The following is a 20733-nucleotide window of genomic DNA, read 5'->3' as shown; positions in this document are numbered from 1 at the left end:
CAAACAAGAGGTGTTCATCTGTAACATTTGGGGGGAAAACAAACCCAAAAGGGTGCAGGTTTTTGCATATACATCAGGAGCCCCTGTGTTAAGAAGCATTGGCCACAAAGTTGGGATCAGCTCTGTGTGCTGAATGTATATGTGCAGTTGTCCCTGTCCTTACTGAAGTTTGCTAAGAAACTTCATATGCAAAGGGAGTTTTGAACACTATACATCTTTCAGGGTTCACTGAGATGGGCAGTTGGTGGGGAGGGTCAGTTCCACACACCTGGCCTCCCAGCAGCAGTGTCACTCCAGCTTACTGGAAGGAAGAGGGGTGAAGCAGTGGGGAGCCTGCCACTGTTTGGGTGCACCAGTAGGAGTGCTGGATTAGCTGTACCAGTGCATCCACACTGCCTCTCCTCCCTCCTTCTCTCCAGGTAAGTGACAGTGATGCTGTTGCCAGGAGGCCAGGTGTTCAGCAATGCCCTCCCTGCTGGGTGCTCCTGCACCAAGTTATATCTGGTGATGTAAATATGAGTACATAAGTCTTATTTTATTTTGGTTAGGTGTGCTTGTTTCTCCAGATCTGTAGAGTTCTAGCCACAGAAAAATGGGAAGGGCTGTGGTTCAGAGGTAAAGCACATTCTTATTGTGATTCCCCTACCAAGTACAGTGAATGGCTACTAGATGGAGGATGTTTCCAGTAGTGGCACCCTGGCTGTAGAATGCTCTCCCAGAGAGTCCCACCTGATGCCTACCTTGATAACCTACCTTGACTCAATAGAATGCAGCTTCCTGTGTTCCAACCAGCACACTATTCATTTGCTCCTCTGAAGGCAATTTTCCTGTTGCAAGGAGCAAAGTGGAATATATTATTAATGATAAGCATTGAAATTAAATGTATGCTTCTGATCACTGCATGTCTTTAAAAACCTGTGGTGTCAGTTTAAATACATACGGTTGCACATCTAACCCCACTTATCTGGGATTAGCCCCACTGATTTCAATTAGAGTATGCATGGTTAGGATTGCAGCCTTACACCAATACAAAATAATAATATTCATGTGAAAAATAAAATTTGACTAAATTTAAATATAGGATTCTATTTTGATTTAGATATTCATTACATTATAAGGAACCATGATAGTTTCTGATCACCTAGCCTATATCCGTGTACTGCTTGGTTTTCCAAAGCTTGCCCAAAAGATGAAAATACATCTCCCCCTGCTCCAGTAAAGATATCCCCACCCAGGGAATTACTATTTTTGGTATTGAGTTCATGCTCATAACACTACAACTCACTGAAACCCAGTGAAGCTGAATGTTGGGAGATTCAAGACAGGCAAAAGAAAGTACTTCTCCACACAGCACATAGTTAAACTATGGCATTTGCTCCCACAAGAGGCAGGGATGGCTATCACCTTTGATGGCTTGGGAAGAGGATTAGACAAATTCACGGCGCATAAGACCATCAGTGGCTACTGGTCATGCCAGCTATACTCTGCCTCTGCTTCTGAATACCACTTGCTGGAAACTGCAAGAAGGGAGAGTGTTGTTATGGGTCTGCTCTGCTGATTCCCATAGACATCTGGTTGGCCACTGTGAGAACAGGGTGCTGGACTTGATGGTCCACTTGCGTGATGCAGCAGGCTCTTCTTACGTTATTACATTCATATCTATCTATCATCTATCTATCTATCTATCTATCTATCTATCTATCTATCTATCTATCTATCGGCCCCAGTCAGGCAGACAGTCGCTGCACAATATAATTGCTGCATAAGACATCCTGGGCCCCCCACATATTGCTGTTGTAAATCATAGTTTTGGCATGTGGTGCAAAACGCTCCTAACAAAGAGCTTCTGTGGTGTCCGTGCTTTGCATCACACCTTAAGTATTTTGTTTGTTTGTTTGGGTGGGGGGTGAGGGCCTCCACTTAGACTCATAGAATTGTAGACTTGGAAGGGACCCTGAGGATCATCTTGTTCAAACCCCTGCAATGGAGGAATATGCAGCTTTTCCATATGGGAATTGAACCTGCAACCTTGGCATTATTGGCACCATGCTGTAACCAACTGAGCTATTGCTCCATCTGAGGTGTGTCCAATTTGGTGCATCTATGACTGACCTGAATTCTGTTCCCTTTTTCTCTCTGTGACATCCTAAAGTCTAGATGAAACATATCGAGCTTGGGGCCACTAGCAATGTCATGGGGGAGACTGGGAAAGCTGTGGAACATTTGACCACTGTTTCCCCTAGCAATAAGTCAGTAAATTATCAATGTGCTTCCAAGCCTCATAGGTGCATATGTACAATAGCTCCCCAGAATTCACAAACCTAAGTGGAAGGATATTTAACAGCAGGGAGATCCTAGGTGATTTTCATCTAGCCAAACCCTGGCATTCAAATCTTAAGGGTGGTATGCCATTGGTGCCCTTATATTTATGATGTTTGCACTTATAGGTGTATTAATACAGTGGGCGCCTCTCCTAGTGAAGAAGGGAGATGTAAATCAGCTGCAGAGAGCTGCAGGGCTCTCCAGAACAGAGGGGAAAGTGGCAACAATGGAATCTCTTCCATTGGAGGAGGACTCCACTGGATCAAACACCTTTCCATGAATGCAGGAAAACTAATTAGACTACACCCTTTGAAAAGTGTGCATCCCTTTGGCAAAATCTCCACTCCTTCAATCTGTTAACACAATTTACAGGCCGCATGTTGTATTAAAAGTCATATTATAAATGCTTTATAGGAAGCCATTCATAATAAACTATTTATGGTGGTTGTAAGCATGGCACAGTCCTGGGCAGTTACAGAGTGCTGTGTACTTTAAGGGTGAACCATAAATAATTAATAATAATAACAATAAATATCTGATTTACAGGCCACTTGTTTCAAGCACTGAACAAGAACCTGTTAAGGGAGTGATAAACTATAGTTATAACAAAAAGGGATTTTATCTGTTGTACTTCATAACTATCTATTTCATTTTTAATGAGCATGCTGCAGATACATTGTTTATAACTGCCTGAAAATGAAACCTTAATAACAAGGGGAACTCACTTTCCCTGCGATGTTCTTCATCATGGCAGAGCACATATCTCAGGACGATTGGCTTTCAAGCAAGGAAGGCCTGAGGCCTTAGTCATCTGCAGATCTGCAGGTTTTGTTTGTCTGTGTTCCAGCAGTGGGAAGGTCTGAAAGGGGCCTCAAAGCATGTTCAGCCTTCCTACTTTCTTGTTCAGTGTGAGAAGATTGGTGGAGCATACATGATCAGCACATGCAGGACTGTTGGGGCAGGATTGGCACAAGGGGTGCCAAGTTGAATACAATATTGGGGTGCCAGGTAAGCCCCACCCCACATAATCCATCACAAGATGGACACACGCACACCATTTGAATGGCAATGCCCATCAACTGAGGGGGAGGCCTCAACTATTTTATGAGGGGGCAAAGGGACCTTGGCCCCTAGGAGTTGGCTCCTATGATTGGCACACACACTCCTTCATTCCCTCAGCAGTTGGTGCCACAGTTCATGCATATTTGGCTCAACAACTGAAGAGGATTTCAGTCTGTGGCAAACTTTGCATTTTGCTCCAGATCTCAGCATTGCTGTAGCTATGGAAATATCTTTTTCTCTCTCTGAGAATTCTAAGGAAGCATCCACTGATTTGTGCTAGTGATGTACTATACCATCCCTGATGTGCACCTGCAAAATACCCACACATTTTAATTAAGCCTGCCTCTTTTATGTCAGGTAAAGCAAATGGCAAAGCTTGATCTCTTGTATTCCTCCCGAGGTCTAAAAAGACGAAATCCAGCTTTCCCCCTGGATTTCTCAAAAATCCAGTTACAAGAGCTAATCTTCTCTAAGCTGAAAGGAGGAGATCAGTCCTGTTCTAAAGAGTACTTTGTAGACAGTAAAGTTTTGAAGCAGGATTTCAAGTTGAAGCCTCTGTGGGGTAACAAGAAACCTGTTATCTTCACTCCTGATTTGCATAAGCCATTACTTGGTAGTACCTTTTGGTTACATAGTTCAGTGACATCTAATGGCATATGCAAATGTGTTGCTATAAGTTGAAAGGGGTATTTTCTTCCTCTATTTTGCCAATTAGCATTTGCTGAGGTTGTAGGTGAAAGATTTAAGCATCCGAGAAAGAGCCTGTTTGTGCCTCTGAGTGAAAGCCAAAGGTGGAAAGAAATGATTCCAGAAGTGAAGTGCTTTTAAGGTTATGCGCTGGAATAAAACTCCTCCCCCCACACAAAAAATATCAGTTATGCTTCAGAGCCTCCCCTTTTAAAGTTTTCTTTGTCTCTCCCTCCTCTTACATAATTAAACAACATCAAAATAAACAAGGGTCATGAGTAGGATGGAAATGTGCATTGATCAATGAAGGGAACTGTTCAGTGCAATTCTATAGATGTCTACTCAAAAGCAAGTCCCAGTCAGTTCAGTGGAACTTCCTTCTATTTACCTAGAAGTTGAAGTCATTGAACTCCATAGGATTTCTGCAAATATGTATAGCATTTCACTGTTAGCTATCCAAACATCAATTACTTCTTAATTATACACCCTTTCTCTACTTATAAGCCAATGTTTTGTAGCTGTGAGGGCCAGTTTACAAAATACCAGTAACCAAAATCCAATGTATGTACTTGCTTGGAGGAAGGTGACTTCTCAATTAGGAGGTCACTGTTTATATTGAAATTATTGAAATTGCTGTTGGATATGTGCAGAATCTGCTGTTTTACACTCTCTTTTGGCTTTTGAAAGTGTACCTGGGAAAAGTCAGGATGGCTTGAATGAAAAAATACAGTGTGGGCTGCCCCTTGGTATGTGTGTGTTTAAACACAGTTGTATTGAAGTAAGTTCTACTCTTAGCAGAGCCACTTAAATTAACACACTAATGCTACACATGCCATTTAATTTCCCCCCCTCCCTGACATAGCATTGCTTTCATGTAGATTATTCTCTTGCTATCCTATAATGTGAGCCATGTGAGATGGAAACATTTACATGGGTATTTTGCTATCTTAGTAGAAGTAGCTTTGTGGAAAATAATTGCACCTGCCCTGTGGTGATTCCTGTTACCATACATCAGTAATCTGATTGTTATTACGGTATTTTGAATGGACAAGCAAGTACTACAGCTTTTACTACACTTAAATGCATCTGAATTAAATCTTGCAGGCGAAAAGTACAAAAATTCAAGGTGCATGGAACTTTTGATAACCAAGAAGCCAATCCACAGGACTCTTTAACCTCTAAGTTAACCTCAATCCACAGGACTCTTTAACCTATGGATTTACTTGGTTGGCCCAGCAATTATAGTGCAGCTTTCAGGAAAATAGTAACTTGTAGCCTTCCCTCATCATGGAGCTTCTTTTATAAGATCACTACATTCAAAATTGATGGGGAAACATATTTCACAGTTACTGTTGCATCTTGAATCAGCCCAGGGGCAGTCTAGTTAGAAAGACATGAATTACAATAATAATAACTCAGTACGGCAGAAAGCATCTCTTATGAATCTACAGATGATATTGGCAAAAAGCAATTTATGCTGGTAGAAGCCTAAATATAAATGTTAACGGTGTTTTTTTGTTATTTAAAAAAAGGTGTGTGTATGTGTATGACATTTTCATTTCACAAAGAACTCAGACCTTTACCTCTCCCAAATGACTTTGGCATTCAACAGAAGGCACTGTAAAACACACTATTAGTAAATAACACTTTCCAATCCATTTTGTAGGGTGTGAGGCTATTGATTCTGGGTGGTATCATGTAGCTTTGTATCCTCTCAGTACAGAATATTTTAAGTGACCTATGCAATAATGCCAAGGGCAAACACAATTAGTAATTATGTGCTAGAGCTAATTACTGCATGGTGCCTTCCTTTTAATGGAAAGCTATTGTTTTATTAGTTCAGTATTGTTTAACTGTATTTGTTTCTCAGTGTTAAAAAGCAGAGAAAATTTATATTTTAATTATTGTTTTGATGGCTTTAGCGTCTCTGCATTAAGAATCTGTCATGACTGTGAACATTAATTTGACTTACATTTAAATATTCTGCTTTTTTATCCCCATAAATCATGTGAAGTTCATTGAGACTCTGATGGAAGGAGAAGCCTGGCTGATTGTTCTGAAAGTAAAGAATAAGAAGCTCATGCAGCTGAATAGTGTCAGGAATTGTCTGTGTGACAGCAGAGAATGTACCTCCCTCCCCCCCCCCCCTTTTAAAGTGAGATCATGGAAATGGTGTATTGTTCTGGTTCTGACTGTTGAAGTATAGCATATTTTGTTTCCCCTTAAAAATTATATGGGACTCCATGAAGCCAGAGACACCGATTTGACATCAAAAGTCTTTAGCTGGAATATTGTGAGGGGGCGGGGGGATGATGCTCAGCCGGATAACATAAAGGAAAAAGATCATATGCAACTTAAATAGGGCACTATATTACTGTGCAAATGTGTGTGTATCTTTAATGTCACACATTTCTCTAAGTCAGTCTAGCTAGTATAACCCAACAGTTAATCTCTTGTAAAGGCAATTGAGACTCACAGGTGAAATCAAGGCACAAAAGGCAAGGTCAGATCAAACAAGTAAAGTTGAGTTAAAAGTCAACAAGATCAAGTCACAGCAGGCAAGAGCCGATCAAGACAGGGAAAGTCCATTCAGAGTTTCTTTTAGGCAAAGGTCAAAGAAAAGTAGGAACTTGGATAGCTCTATTGAGTGAAGCTGTGTCCTGCTTTCATAGCTGTAGAAATACATTGTCTGCTTCTGCAGGAAGCAGAATCCTTTCATAGGCTGACAGGGTGTGTCCTATGGTTGACTCCACCTCCCTAGAGGAGCTGGTTAAGTAGTTAAAGGGAGCTCATCTGATTGTTGACCTCTATCACGCTTGGGAGATGAAGATATTGCAGAGGACTCGACTTCTGAGCTGGAGGATGACTGCAGCAATTTTGTCCTTACTCAGGATGGCTATTACCAAAGTCTGCCCCAAGGGAAAGGAAGCCCACCATCACTTGGGGTTCTTGCTGGCAGGGAGGGGAGTGTTTTCCCACCCCATTCTACCCACTTGCCTCTGGAAGCACTGTTCACCCACCTGTATTTTAGGACTGTTCCAAACTAAAGACAAAGCCCACCAAACTATATTATAGTATATATTTTGGAAAGCGGTTTGTCTGTTTGTTTTCTAGATGCTCACGTGCCTAATAATCATCATAATAATGGTAATAATTTTATTATCTGCACCCCTTGTATCTGACTGGGTTGCCTCAGCCTCTCAAGATATCATTGCTAAACCTGGTATGAGGGTTCCTGAGATGAGGGTGGGCGTTCTTCATTGACATTCAGGTGCCAGGTGCCATTTTGATTCAAGATGGTGGACTGAAACATCACTTTGATGTGTCTGAGCCTGTTTCTTGACATAGTTTGGGCTGCCTCTTGAGATAGCATCGCCAAATTACACTACCCATTTAAAAACAACAATATATTTTTTATTTCTAACAATGTCCAGGCAGTGCCCGGAACTCCCCACTAGTATTAAACAAATCAAATAATAGGTTGCAAATTAATTAAATATGTTCAGTATGCTGTCACACAGTCCACATTCCAGCTTTTGGTTTTTATCATTCATTTAGAGAATATGCAATATTCATTTAACTGGGACTATAAATTTAATGTGCAGGTTTGCTGAGACTGAATTATTTTATGTGCTTCCTCACTCTTTTTTAATACATAAACTCTGGAAACAGAGATCTCGGGAGATTTTATTTCTTGCAGTCACAGTAACAGATGACTTTGGTCTCTCTCCCTCTCGCGCTCCCCCTCCTCGTGCAGTCAGCTGTTCTGCACATGGATGCCAACCACTCTGAAGATCACTGTTTCCCCTCCATCAACTTCTGTGCCTGAAAATGTTCTCATTGGGATTCTGCACCACTTTTTGCTGCATAGTGATAAATCCTCATCCTCAACATTTGGCAGTTTAGGGAACAGTTTTCACAACATACATTTGGTTAACAGCCCTCATATATTTTACTGTCAAGACCGATTTTGCTATAGCATCTCCACAGGCACATGCTCAGTCAGTTTATACATAAAATAATGGATTAGGAGGGGGGCATGTTAAGCCATCAGTCCAGTTAAGTAATCATCCAACATATGCATGTAATGTTGCCTGTTTAATGTCCCATTCTTATCGAAAGAAGGAACGAAGGTCTGATTCAACACTGAAAGGGGTGAATAGTGAAGAGAACAGATTCTCCTCTCTGCAGTGGCTTACCTAACCACAGGTATTATCCTCAAGCACTTATTCCCTCAGCCGAACTTTAATGCTAGAAATAATTTGGCCTGGCTGGAAACCATCTAAGGGAAAGTACAGTAGGGATGTGAACCATAGACAATGGGAAGGTTTTGCAACTTGCATACCCCTTTTGCAATTTCAAATCAGATCCCCTCTTCCTTCTTTATACATTGCTAGGGCAGCTCTGTTTTTCAACACAGAGCACTCCTGTCATCACGTATAGAATTGCTTTGCATTACAATATGCTCTCTGTTATTGAGAATACATGATTGTTGACTCTGCTGCTGATATTTCTTCTGCTTTGTTCCATTCATCCTGCTCCTTTCAATGCGGTATTCCATTTTCTTCTGCTCCCCTGTAATCTTTCACCTTGTTGTATTATTTGTTGCCCCCAATACAGTTATTCCCAGACGGGATATCTGATGAATTGGCTTTCGTTTTGTATATGTTTGCTGCTAGGCATGATATTAAGCGCAACATTTCTGTGTTGTAGGCTGCATTTTTATAGCTTCACTCTGTTCTTCCTGGGAGTTATGTGACTATCAATAACCTTGTATGAATTCTATATTATATTATATTTGTAACCCACTTTCCTGCTGGCACAAAAAGTAGCATTCCAAAAAAGAGCAAACTCCAAACACAGATCAAATATAATAAAAAGCAATCATAATGACAGAACTTGACTGAGAAAAGCACAAGCTCTCTACCTACCTACACACCCTACTCCCACCCCCAGGTCTCCAAAGCAAAATATTTTTAATATTTCCAGAAGGCTGGGAGAATAATGACCAAGTGTGCCTGCTATACTAAAGAATTCCAGAGCCTGTGTAAGTGCAAGGGATGAAAAGGCCTGCCTCACATTTAAAGTTGGGGTGGGGTGATCTGTATGAACAACTGCTCATTCATAAGAGGACACCACAGCTAATACTTCCAGAATGAAAGGCCCAAATCTCCCCATTGCTGTTCTCTGGAAACCAGACAGCTGAGATGTGCAAAGGTTCCTTGTTTAGTTCCCAGCATGTCCAGGTAGAGCTAGGAGATATGAACAGTCTTACCTGGATATGAGCATTAGCTGAGTATTCACTGTGTATTATATGGAGAACTTGCGACTCTCGTCATTTCTTGGTGCGCTTTGCTTTAGCTGCTGTTGAGGTTGTTTTTGGAGAAATTCTCATTCTGATTTATGCATGTGCAGCAGCAGCAGCAGCCTTCCAGCTGGCCGGCTTCATACCCTGGATGTGTTTGCCTGCCTGGAAAGTCCATGAACTCTGACAATGCCTCCTGCATGTCTGGATGGAGAACAGGGAGGGCTGCATGAATGTCTGTAGAAATTAGCCTATCCTACAAAGGTAAAATTTGCAATCATTGCTCTGCTCACTTCTGCCCCACCATGCACTGGTGTGTGGTCTTTGGATGATTTCCCAGAACAGAATTCAGCCCTCAGGGTGGAAAATGTTCCCCATCCATGCTGGGGAGCTTTTGCCAATCACTATAGACAGAAATGAGGTAAATGGACCAATGGCTTGACTCTCTTGCTATGTTCTTCTGCCCTCTGCCAACTCTGTTCTTCCCTATCTTCTGTGTCACCATCTTTCTCTGCTTCTTTCTTGTCTAAGTTTCAACTTTAAAACACATTAGATAACTTCCCACAGTCTTGACTTACCGTAATTATGTTAGATGCTTCCCAGGAGGCTTTTTTTTTTTTTAAAAAAAAGAACCTCTTGCAGTCTTTTTACAAATGGAAGATGATAGTCAAATAAAGTCTATGGAGACTTCTCTAAGATTCAACTGATATATGGTAGTCAAGATCTGTGAACATACGGTAGCTAAGATTTAAGAACGTTTTGTGTATTGCTTTCTAATGACAGCCCAGAAAAGATAATATCTGCTGGCTGGTATGTAGGATATGGTTAACACCAAATTAGTGTATGTATGTTGTTGCTGTTTAGTCGTGTCCGACTCTTCGTGACCCCATGGACCAGGGCGTGCCAGGCACTCCTGTCTTCCACTGCTTCCCACAGTTTGGTCAAACTCATGTTTGTAGCTTCGAGAACACTGTCCAGCCAGCTTCTCCTCTGTCATCCCCTTCTCCTTGTGCTCTCAATCTTTCCTAACATCAGGATCGTTTCCAGGGAATCTTCTCTTCTCATGAGGTGGCCAAAGTATTGGAGCCTCAGCTTCAGGATCTGTCCCTCCAGTCCCTCAGGGCTGATTTCCTTCAGAATGAATAGGTTTGATCTTCTTGCAGTGCATGAGACTCTCAAGATTCTCCTCCAGCACCATAATTCAAAAGCATCAATTCTTCGGCGATCAGCCTTCTTTATGTTCCAGCTCCCACTTCCATACATCACTACCAGGAAAACCATAGCTTTAACTATACGGACCTTTGTCGGCAAGGTGATGTCTCTGCCTTTTAAGATGCTGTCTAGGTTTGTCATCGCCTTTCTCCCAAGAAGCAGGCGTCTTTTAATTTTGTGACTGCTGTCACCATCTGTAGTGATCATGGAGCCCAAAAAAGTAAAATCTCTCACTGCCTCCATTTCACCCCCTTCTATTTGCCAGGAGGTGATGGGACCAGTAGCCATTATCTTAGTTTTTTTGATGTTGTGCTTCAAACCATATTTTGCATGCTCCTCTTTCACCCTCATTAAAAGGTTCTTTAATTCCTCCTCACTTTCTGCCATCAAGGTTGTGTCATCTGCATATCTGAGGTTGTTGATATTTCTTCTCGCAATCTTAATTCCGGTTTGGGATTCACCCAGCCCAGGCTTTCACATGATGAATTCTGCATATAGGTTAAATAAACAGGGAGACAATATACAGCCTTGTCGTACTCCTTTCCCAATTTTGAACCAATCAGTTGTTCCATATCCAGGTTTAACTGTAGCTTCTTGTCCCACGTAGAAATTAGTGTATAGATAATTATAAATCATTGCCCTTTTCCTCTTCCTTTTTATTGACTAGTGTACTAATGTAACTAAATATACTAGTAATATACACTGATTCAGGAAGGGGGTTTGTGTCAGAATCCCCTGCTAAAATGAAGGGGAAAACCCTTCATTTTAGCCGTGTCTTTAAGTCATTGTGATGTCAGTTGACTGACAGGTAGGCAATCTCAGGAGACGAATTCTGATAAGGATCTGGCCTGGGGAGCCAAAAGGTTTCCCACCCCTGGTGGATCCTGCAGTTCTGCTTTTTCTGTGAATGGGGCAGACACAGTATGACTTCCTCATTGCATCTAGTTTGGCTTTCTTGAGTGACAATAACATGTCCATCTGTTGCTGATTCTTGTACTATCCAAAACTGTTCCATCAATTTGGGAAGTCTAACTATTTTACATTTGGTCAAAGTTTCCTCTGCTGTAAAGGCATGTGTGTGTACATTTAGTTATGGACCAGTTTTATGAGATTTAACAGCAAAAACTATGCCTTACCCTCAATATATAAAACAATCCAGTAATCGGGGGGGGGGGGGACATATATCAAGGATGAGGAACCTATGCTTCTCCCTGTGTTACTGAACTACAGCTCCCATCATCCCTGACCATTGGCCATGTTGGTTGGGGCTGATGGGATTTGGAGTCCTACAACAACTGGAAGGTCATAGATTGTCCGTCTTTCATGTAACACTTTTACTTAACTGGTGCAGAAATGGCTTTTAGATGAGCAGAAAAATGCAACTTTGTTTGCAGCCTGTTGTTCTATGTGAAATATTCTTGTACAGCATTAATGAGAATGATAAATAGCTTGACAGGCTGGCCAGGTGGCATGGCTGTGGCATGTAAGGTTGCTGAACAGGAGACCTGGGTATTTGGAGCAAATTTGGGATGCTTGTTTCCCAGGGCTGGCGGAAGTAGAGCATGAAGAGGAGGTGATGTGATTGATCTCTTTAGAACAGTGTTTCCCAACCGGTGTTCCGCGGCACACTGGTGTGCCGTGAGACCTTGCCTGGTGTGCCGTGGGAGGGAGGCGGGAGAGGCGGGGCGGCGGCGGCATCTCCTGCTGGATGCAAATCCAAACATGGCGGGCACCTCCCTCGCTCCTTTGTAGGCGGACCATCGAGAGAGAAAGAAAAGGAGGCGAAAGAGCGAGAGAAGGCGCCTGCGCGGAAAGAGGAGCGAGCAGTGAGCCTGTGCTCCGCGGCGCCCGAGATCGCTTCTCCCCGGAAAGCCTTGCTTCAAAAGAGGTCCGGGGACAGCGGGAAGCGCTTCGCGCTGCCCCCGGACCTCTTTTGAAGCAAGGCTTTCCGGGGAGAAGCGATCTCCCCGCAGCCCCTTGCTTCAAAAGAGGTCCGGGGGCAGCGGGAAGCGCAGCGCTTCTTCCCCACTGCCCCCGGACCTCTTTTGAAGCAAGGGGCTGCGGGGAGATCGCTTCTCCCGGTGCTCCGAAGCGGGGCGGGGGGCGGGAACACCTGCCCCAGCCGCCCCGCTTCGGAACGCTGCTCCGAAGCGGGGCGGTGGGGCGGGAACACCTGCCCCAGCCCCCCGCTTCGGAGCGCTGCTCCGAAGCGGGGCGGTGGGGCGGGAACCTCGCACCCCGCCGCCGGGCATCGGAACGATGCCCCGATGCCGGGCGGTGGGGCGGGAACCTCTCCCCCCGCCGCCGGGCATCGGAACGATGCCCCGATGCCGGACGGTGGGGCGGGAACCTCTCCCCCCGCCGCCCGGCATCGGAACGATGCCCCGATGCCGGGCGGTGGGGCGGGAACCTCGCACCCCGCCGCCGGGCATCGGAACGAGGTCCTGGACCTCTTCTGAAGGCAGGCGGGGGCAAAAGTCTTTGCTCCCCCCGCCTGCCTTCCCGGGACAGCGGAGACTTCTCCGCTGCCCTGGGCGATCTTAAAATGCTGGCGGGCGGGAGCGAAGCGTTCGCTGCTGACCCCCAGCATTTTAAAATCTCCTCGGGGCAGCGGAGACTTCGCTCCCGCCCGCCAGCATTTTAAAATCGCCCCGGGACAGCAGGGGCTTTTAAAATGCTGGCGGTCGGCAGCAAAGCCCTCCTGTCCCCGGAGCTTGCGGGGCGGGAGGTGGGAAGAAGGGCTTTTCTTCCCACCGCCAGCCTTCAGAACAGCCTTCTGAAGGCTGGCAGTGGGAAGAAAAGCCCTTGTCCCCCCCCCCCAGCCTTCAGAAGAGGTCGGGGGACAGACTGTCCCCGGACCTGGTCTGAAGGCGGTTTCCCTAGGAACGCATTAATTGATTTTCAATGCATTCCTATGGGAAACCGTGCATCGCAAGACGAAAAACTCGCAAGACGAAGAGACTTGCGGAACGAATTAATTTCGTCTTGCGAGGCACCACTGTACTTTTTATATAGTCAATATAGGCACAGAGTTAAATTTTTTAACATTTTCTAATGGTGGTGTGCCTCGAGATTTTTTTCATGAAAGAAGTGTGCCTTTGCCCAAAAAAGGTTGGGAAACACTGCTTTAGAAGAAGCTGCCAGCTGGAGTGCTTGCAAACCGCTCCTCCTATTTCTCCTTAAAGTCAAATTGATGGCAGCTTCTGAAAAGAGCTACCATTCACACATTTTTCTAACCATTGAGCTGTAGAGCTGAAAGCACAGTTACTCCTAAAGAGGAGGAACAGCTTATTTAAAGGGTCAGAAAGAGACACATATGGTGAAACAATGGCAGGGAACAGACCCCTGTTCTATGCAGCTGTTCTTTCTAACCTGTTTTTAAAAAATGATTTTGGAGCGGCAATTCATCTTACAAGGGTACATTTTATTTTTCTTATAGTAATTCTCCCTATCAAATATGCAGCCATTTATTTCCCCTCTGGAATTTAAAATGGTATTTTACAACCTCTTACTTCAGTCTAGTTAAAAGTGCTACTTTAATTTTCGAGGGGATTTCTACCCCAGGGTTTTTAAAGTCTTTGTAGTCAAGCAATCATCTAAATTGATGTTATATTTCTAACAAAAAGCTCTTGCATATGTTGTAACACTTCCACCTCCTTCCCTCCCCATTTCACAGTCTCTCATTCCTCTAACCTGTTACTGTGGATGAATTATACATTGTTTTTAGCTCTGCGGTTAGAAAATATATTGTGGTAAAATAATTGAATCTATTACCTGTAGAATTATGGCAGCAATACAAGACAGCATAACTCCCGGCTGTTTGGGAGTGGGAATGCTGTTGACTGAAGGGACTCTTGGGATTGAGTGAGTTTAATATGTCAGTAGGCAGGGGATTCTACAGATAACAGTACCATGTGCTTTGAGTAATATGGGCCTTGAGCAACAGGAACTGCGTGGGAACAATAGGGGTAGAAGAAGCCTCAGGCAGTGCCAGTTAGAACCCCAGAGATTGTGCAGAAATAGCGTGTGTAGGGTTTATTGGAAGGCCAGATATGATATCAACAAATGCTCCCTGCTACTTCTGCAGTATGTGTAAGTTCCTCCTATTTTACACACAATATATCTTCTGATTTGTTCCATTACTTCCACTATGCTTAGGATTGTGAATGTTTGTAAAAAGTTAAGTGAAACCCTTGGTAGGAACAGGAGGTTCAAATTGAAGAACGTACCCTCCAACATTTCTCTGATGAAAATTGGAATGTCCTATTTGATGATGATAATATTTGTACCCCACCCATCTAAGTGGGTTGCCCCAGCCACGCTGGGCAGATTCCAACATATAAAAAACCCACAATAAAACATTAAACATTAAAAACTTCCCCATAGAGGGCTGCCTTCAGATTGCTCAGGGATCAGATAACTCCATACCCACCAACATTTCTCCTATGAAAGTAGGGACGTCCTAAGGAAAAGTGAGGGATGCGGGTGGCACTGTGGTCTAAACCACTGAGTCTCTTGGGCTTGCCAATCAGAAGGTCACGGTTCGAATCTCCACGATGGGGTGAGCTCCTGTTGTTCGGTCCCAGCTCCTGCCAACCTAGCAGTTCAAAAGCATGCCAAAAAGTGCAAGGAGATAAATAGGTACTGCTCCAGCAGGAAGGTAAATGGTGTTTCCGTGCACTGCTCTGGTGTCGGTGTTCCATTGTGGCAGAAGAGGCTTAGTCATGCTGGCCACATGACCCGGAAAAACTGTCTGCGGACAAACGCCGGCTCCCTTGGCCTGTATAGCGAGATGAGCGCCGCAACCCCAGAGTCATCTGCGACTGGACTTAACTGTCAGGGGTCCTTTACCTTTACATTTTAAAGGAAAAGTGGGACATTCCAGGATTAAATCAGAAACTGGGATGGCTTCTGTAAATCCAGGACTGTCCCTGGAAAATAGAGACACTTGGAAGGTCTGTGCTCACTTTCCTGAACCACCTTGATCAGTCCATCTTTGTTCAAGTAGAAAAGTGCCCCAGCACTTGCCTACATGGATTTCAGTAGTCAGTAGATCTTACTGTATATCGCCAATGGCCATGACAATGACTACATGGATTGCATTAAGCTATAGCTTGAGGTTTCTCTTGATTTTCTTTCTTTCTTTCTTTCTTTCTTTCTTTCTTTCTTTCTTTCTTTCTTTCTTTCTTTTAAAAAAAGGATGTCTGGTTATGTCTAATGGTTAGCTCTAGGCTCACTGAAGTGTGAAAGCACTTATACTAGGAACTGGACTGAGACCACTTCAAATCCATTGTATTGTAAACTTGCTAAAGTGCTTTCAGATAACATGGGCTGAATTCCTGATTTTCTCCCGCTAGCATTTTACTCTAAAAACCTGTGTGGTAAAAAAAAATCTGTGCAGCTTAGTGTGAAAACCTTTTTTATTTTTTTATTTTTTTAGGTGTGTGCTAAAAATAGTTTTCAGTGCCCTGGACAGTCATGTTTATTTTTTTCAAAATGGTAAAAGCAAATGGGTGCTAAAATCTGTTAAGAGTGTTGTAGTGAATATATATTTCTTTTTAAAAACTAAAATCTTTTTTCAGCCATTTCTCTCATTCATCTAGTATGATTTTGATCATTTTCAAAAATAGATACATCTGTATAGAGTATTATCTGTACAGAGTATCAATCCATAGTAGAGTTATACATTGACCTATAGGCATAGAAACAGTAATATTTCAAATTTAAGTAATTCAGACTTTTTAAATATATATATATATATTATGTTTTTTCACTACGCACATAAACCATAGACAAAAGCAAATACTTTGAATACAATACTTTGAATTAAGCAATATGAATATAGTGTTTGTTTTTCATGGCCCCACCTTATACTATAGCATTGTTACTATGCAGCATATGCCTTTTTTTGCTAAGACCTGATTAATCCTTCTGCTGCTCTTATGGATCATCACACACACACACACACACACACACACACCATGGCAAGGGGTCCTTGTGACTAGTGCAATCTGTGTAAAGAGGCTTACTATTTTGATTGCCCATGCAAATGCCTCACCTTCCTGAAAGATGTTGGCATAGAAGCTTTCCACTCAAAAGAGTCAATCTACATAAGACCTCTTAATATGTTATGACAGGGTTGACTGAAGTTCCTTCCATGCAGAACTTAATGAATGAATGGCTGTAGTGAATGAGGCAACCCCCATGACTGATTTAGAACACCGGTGCAGAGTTTTTGTATGAATGTCCATGCTGGTCTACAAAACCAAAGCTGCATGTAAAACCAGATAGATTAGTCTCTTAGAGTAACTAGTGTGATTACAAACTATTAGTGTAGCACACTGGTATAAGTGAATTAGAAGATTGCTACATATTCTTCAGTAGAAAATACCCTAACTCCCAGATAAGGAAGATTTGTCCATATCTGAGAAGGTAATCCGAACTCAGGCTGCTTACTGTCTATCAATATTAGGAAAGAAGGAGGCAGAGAAGCTGCTTGGAGTTGGGATTTTATTTTTAAACATGAATTTCCATATTCACATGCTAGTGAATGCAAAAAGGAGGAAAATTTGAATGTGTAAAAGCTATAAAAGGGGGGGGAATCCAGCTGCTCTTACAAGATCATATTTTCGCTTCAACGACTTAACCTTGGGTCTCCTTTGTCTCTTTTTCTGCTGAAAAGGTCTCATTCGATTGCAAGAGCTTATTAAGGCTCCATCGCGGTACAACCTGCGACTAAAAATCCGCCAGTTACCAGCTGACACAAAGGATGCAAAGCCCTTGCTCAAGGAGATGAAAAGAGGCAAGGAATTCCACGTCATCTTTGACTGCAGTCATGAAATGGCAGCAGGCATTTTGAAACAGGTAATTACAACCCTTTCCTAAATACAACACTAAGGTAAGCCAGAGACGGTATTGAAGTGAAGGTTTGGGAAACCTGGTTATGATGATGGAACCCTGTTAGCAGTAACTAGAGTTATTGTCACGGCACATGAAACATTGACTCTGGAATGGTCAGCCTGTGGCCCCTAGTGCTGCATGAGGCCCTCTACCTAATTTCATGAAGCCCTTGCCCTAGTTTCAAAAGCCTTCTGTCAGTGATTAGTTCAGACCTCTGGAAAGAGCAATCTATTGTGGGGAGCAGTTGAGAGTGATAGTGCATGTGAGTGGGGAGAGAATCAGAAAGACAGCCGGCAAGAAAAAGAGGTAGCAGAAAAGAGAGTAGCCTGAGCCACCTTTGGTTTGGTGCCCCATGTGTCTTCGGCCCCATCTATTGATTAGTATATGGACCCCAGCAGGTTGCCCCAGAGGGAATGTAGTTCTCAATCATTCCAGGGTGCAGTCTGATGGCACATGAGGTCACCACTTTGTTGAAGTCTGAATCTATGCCTGGATAGGAGACTGTGATATAAAAGTAAGAAAGCAAAGAAACAAATATATGGTTTCCTGTCCCTGCACTAAACCCATGCCAAAAGCAAATCAAGGGAAAAAGGAAAACATTCATTCCTCAAATGGCTCTTGAATTCCAAACCATAATATGCAGGAAAGGTGCCTCTATATGCTACCAGAAGTATTCTAATAATGTGGACTGTTTACTTTAGTCTGGCAGGCTGCTACCCTAGAGAAAAACTGATTGATTTTCACCTCTTCTTCTTCCAACCGTTGTTATGTAAAGCCTCAATATACCGTATTTTTCGCTCTATAAGACGCACCAGACCACAAGATGCACCTAGTTTTTGGAGGAGGAAAACAAGAAAAAAAAATATTCTGAATCCCAGAAGCCAGAACAGCAAGAGGGATCGCTGCGCAGAGAAAGCAGCGATCCCTTTTGCTGTTCTGGCTTCTGGGATAGCTGCGCAGCCTGCATTCACTGCATAAGACGCACACACACATTTCCCCTTACTCTTTAGGAGGGAAAAAGTGAGTCTTATAGAGCAAAAAATACGGTATCTGAATTGGTGTGGTCAGATTGCTTGCACTCCACAGTTTCATCTGTTTGGATGTGGTCAGCGTTCACCAAGAACCTCTCCCCAGTGACATCATAACAACAGCAGTACTTTAAAATGTTGGCACCACAGAGAGTTCCAAGTGAAGAGGAGAACATTTCTAGGAGGTCAGAACCTAAAAGCACTGAGAAAGTATTATGGTCTATAATATAGACCCAATATTGGGACATGTGCAGGCTCCAGAGTGCCTTGTATGTGGTAAGGGTGTTTTCAAAAACAGGTCCACAGCATGACATTGGTGAACTGGGTCCCATACTGACCTGCCCACTAGAAGGCAGAACTGTTTCCACCTGGGCTCGAAGTGAGTGACACTGCTGGAGGAGAGCAATGTAAACCTTAAGCCCTTCATTCAAATTAGCAGGACAGATTTATTTGGGCTGGGTCTGAGTCACGTGTCAACCTAAGTTTTGTGTTTTCTACAAAATAGTTATTCACAAAGTCACAAAATGTGCATTACCTTGGATTTATTACGATATCTCATTTATTGGACATGATAGTCTCCTCTAGCGCAGAAGTTCGAATCTTGCAAAGAGGTGGATAAATAGGTGCACCTTTCCTTTCCTTGAAGCTTCTGTTTGGAGACTGCCATTGTTCAACCACCTGAGCAGTGGAGATGGAAACTAATGCAAACTTACTTTGTCTCCTCTGTCCCGTGGTCTTACTTGTGTTCATAAATACAGGTGAGATCTTAACTTTTTAGTCTGTTCATGGGAGGAGAATTGTGCTCACGGAAAGGATCCTCTCAGCAGTTCTGCCTCTGTTCACAGATCAAAAAGTTAAGATCAAAGCCATACTTTTGTTGGATCGCAGCCTAAAAGTGCAACAAAAATTGCTGATGTCGTTTGAATATTCATACGCTTTAAAACACTTGAGTCCAGAGTGTTTACTAGTTTTGTGCTAGCTAAAAACCCAGCAACCTGAACAATAAGTTAGTCCATCAGCCAAGTTGCATTATTTATAATGGACCAATCGGTTGTAGGTGAGCAGCAACTGTGGCTTTTATTAGTTTCTCTGTCAGCAAAAACAGCCCTGTACTATATAAGTATTAGAGCAAAGTGGAACCCTGGCTTTATCACTCCCATCTCCTTTACACAGTAAAAAGATTTTCTTTGCTGATTTATCTCTTTCCCATCTTGCTTATTAATGGCGAGGATTTGTTCTGCCTAATGCTCCAAATATACAAAACCAATTCTCAGGCTACTTCCTTGAGCAGATCAGGAACATTGACTTGAATATATGCAGCCATGGATTTACTTTTCTTAGGAGTGCACTTTTTGCATATGAATTATTTTGTTAAATATTTCTTTTATTTCCCTCTTGATACTCAAAGCACTCTAGTTCATTTAATAACACAAGTGTCTGTGTCTTTTTAAAAATTAGGCTTTGGCATTGATATGCAAAGTGCCCCCATACCTTGCCACCCGTATTTGAGTTGATTATGTGTGTAACAGCATGGTGAGAGTTTCATATTCTGAATCCATGCTACATATATTTTGCAATGAAGAGCCCTGCAATGCATTCAGCTAGCAAAGGATGAAGGCAGTTGCATTTTAATACTCCTATTTATTTTCACACATCTTATGCAAGTTGCCTTTAAGACTCAGTGGTGTTGTCTATAACCAAGCATTGCATTCCCCCAAGCCTCTGGTGTAGGAAAAGAGAAGAACAAACACAGCTCTCTTTGCTGACTTCCTGGGAGCATGAGGTGGCATAGCATAAATGCCTGCTCTGAGTTGCCCCCTCTCATGCTCCAAGGTCTTTGATGTGGGCAGAAAGATGTAAAACTTCTGCTGGAACTCTGCTCTGGAATCTCAAAGCAAGCAAATTAGCAGCCTTTTCTGACCTCGCCTTCTCCGTTGAAATCTTAAGAGGCTTGTGAGCCGGGGTCTAATATGTTCCTGGGTTATGACTGGACTGCATCTGACCTCTAGCCCACATACCCATGTGGGTAGGTGAGAACATTACCCTTTCCTTCTGCTGTAGCTTAAGAGCCGGAAAGTGGCAGTCTGACGCACTTGCATGTTTGTAATGGAGAATGAAGCCCACTCTGGGGTTTTGGTACAAAATGGAATAGACTTCCCTACCCCTAATCTATATGTGGCATACATTCCCATCACTGTGTAGCAGTCCTAGGTGCTG

The 20733-nt window shown here is 43.0% G+C and overlaps 1 protein-coding gene across 2 annotated transcripts in view; it reads left to right on the top strand.

Moving 5' to 3' along the window:
• GRIK2 (glutamate ionotropic receptor kainate type subunit 2) overlaps window positions 1–20733 on the top strand; it is a 433821-nt gene that overhangs the window by 163895 nt on the left and 249193 nt on the right. For both annotated transcript variants that reach the window (XM_077926142.1, XM_077926141.1), the window contains exon 5: window positions 17271–17452. In XM_077926142.1, the coding sequence (XP_077782268.1) occupies window positions 17271–17452 (182 nt within the window). The remainder of the gene's footprint in view (window positions 1–17270; window positions 17453–20733) is intronic.

Source organism: Podarcis muralis, chromosome 3 (assembly GCF_964188315.1).
Source record: "Podarcis muralis chromosome 3, rPodMur119.hap1.1, whole genome shotgun sequence".
In the NCBI taxonomy this organism is placed as follows: Eukaryota; Metazoa; Chordata; class Lepidosauria; order Squamata; family Lacertidae; genus Podarcis; species Podarcis muralis.
The sequence above is the reverse complement of the archived record's forward strand: the minus strand, read 5'-3'. Positions and strand labels throughout refer to the sequence as shown.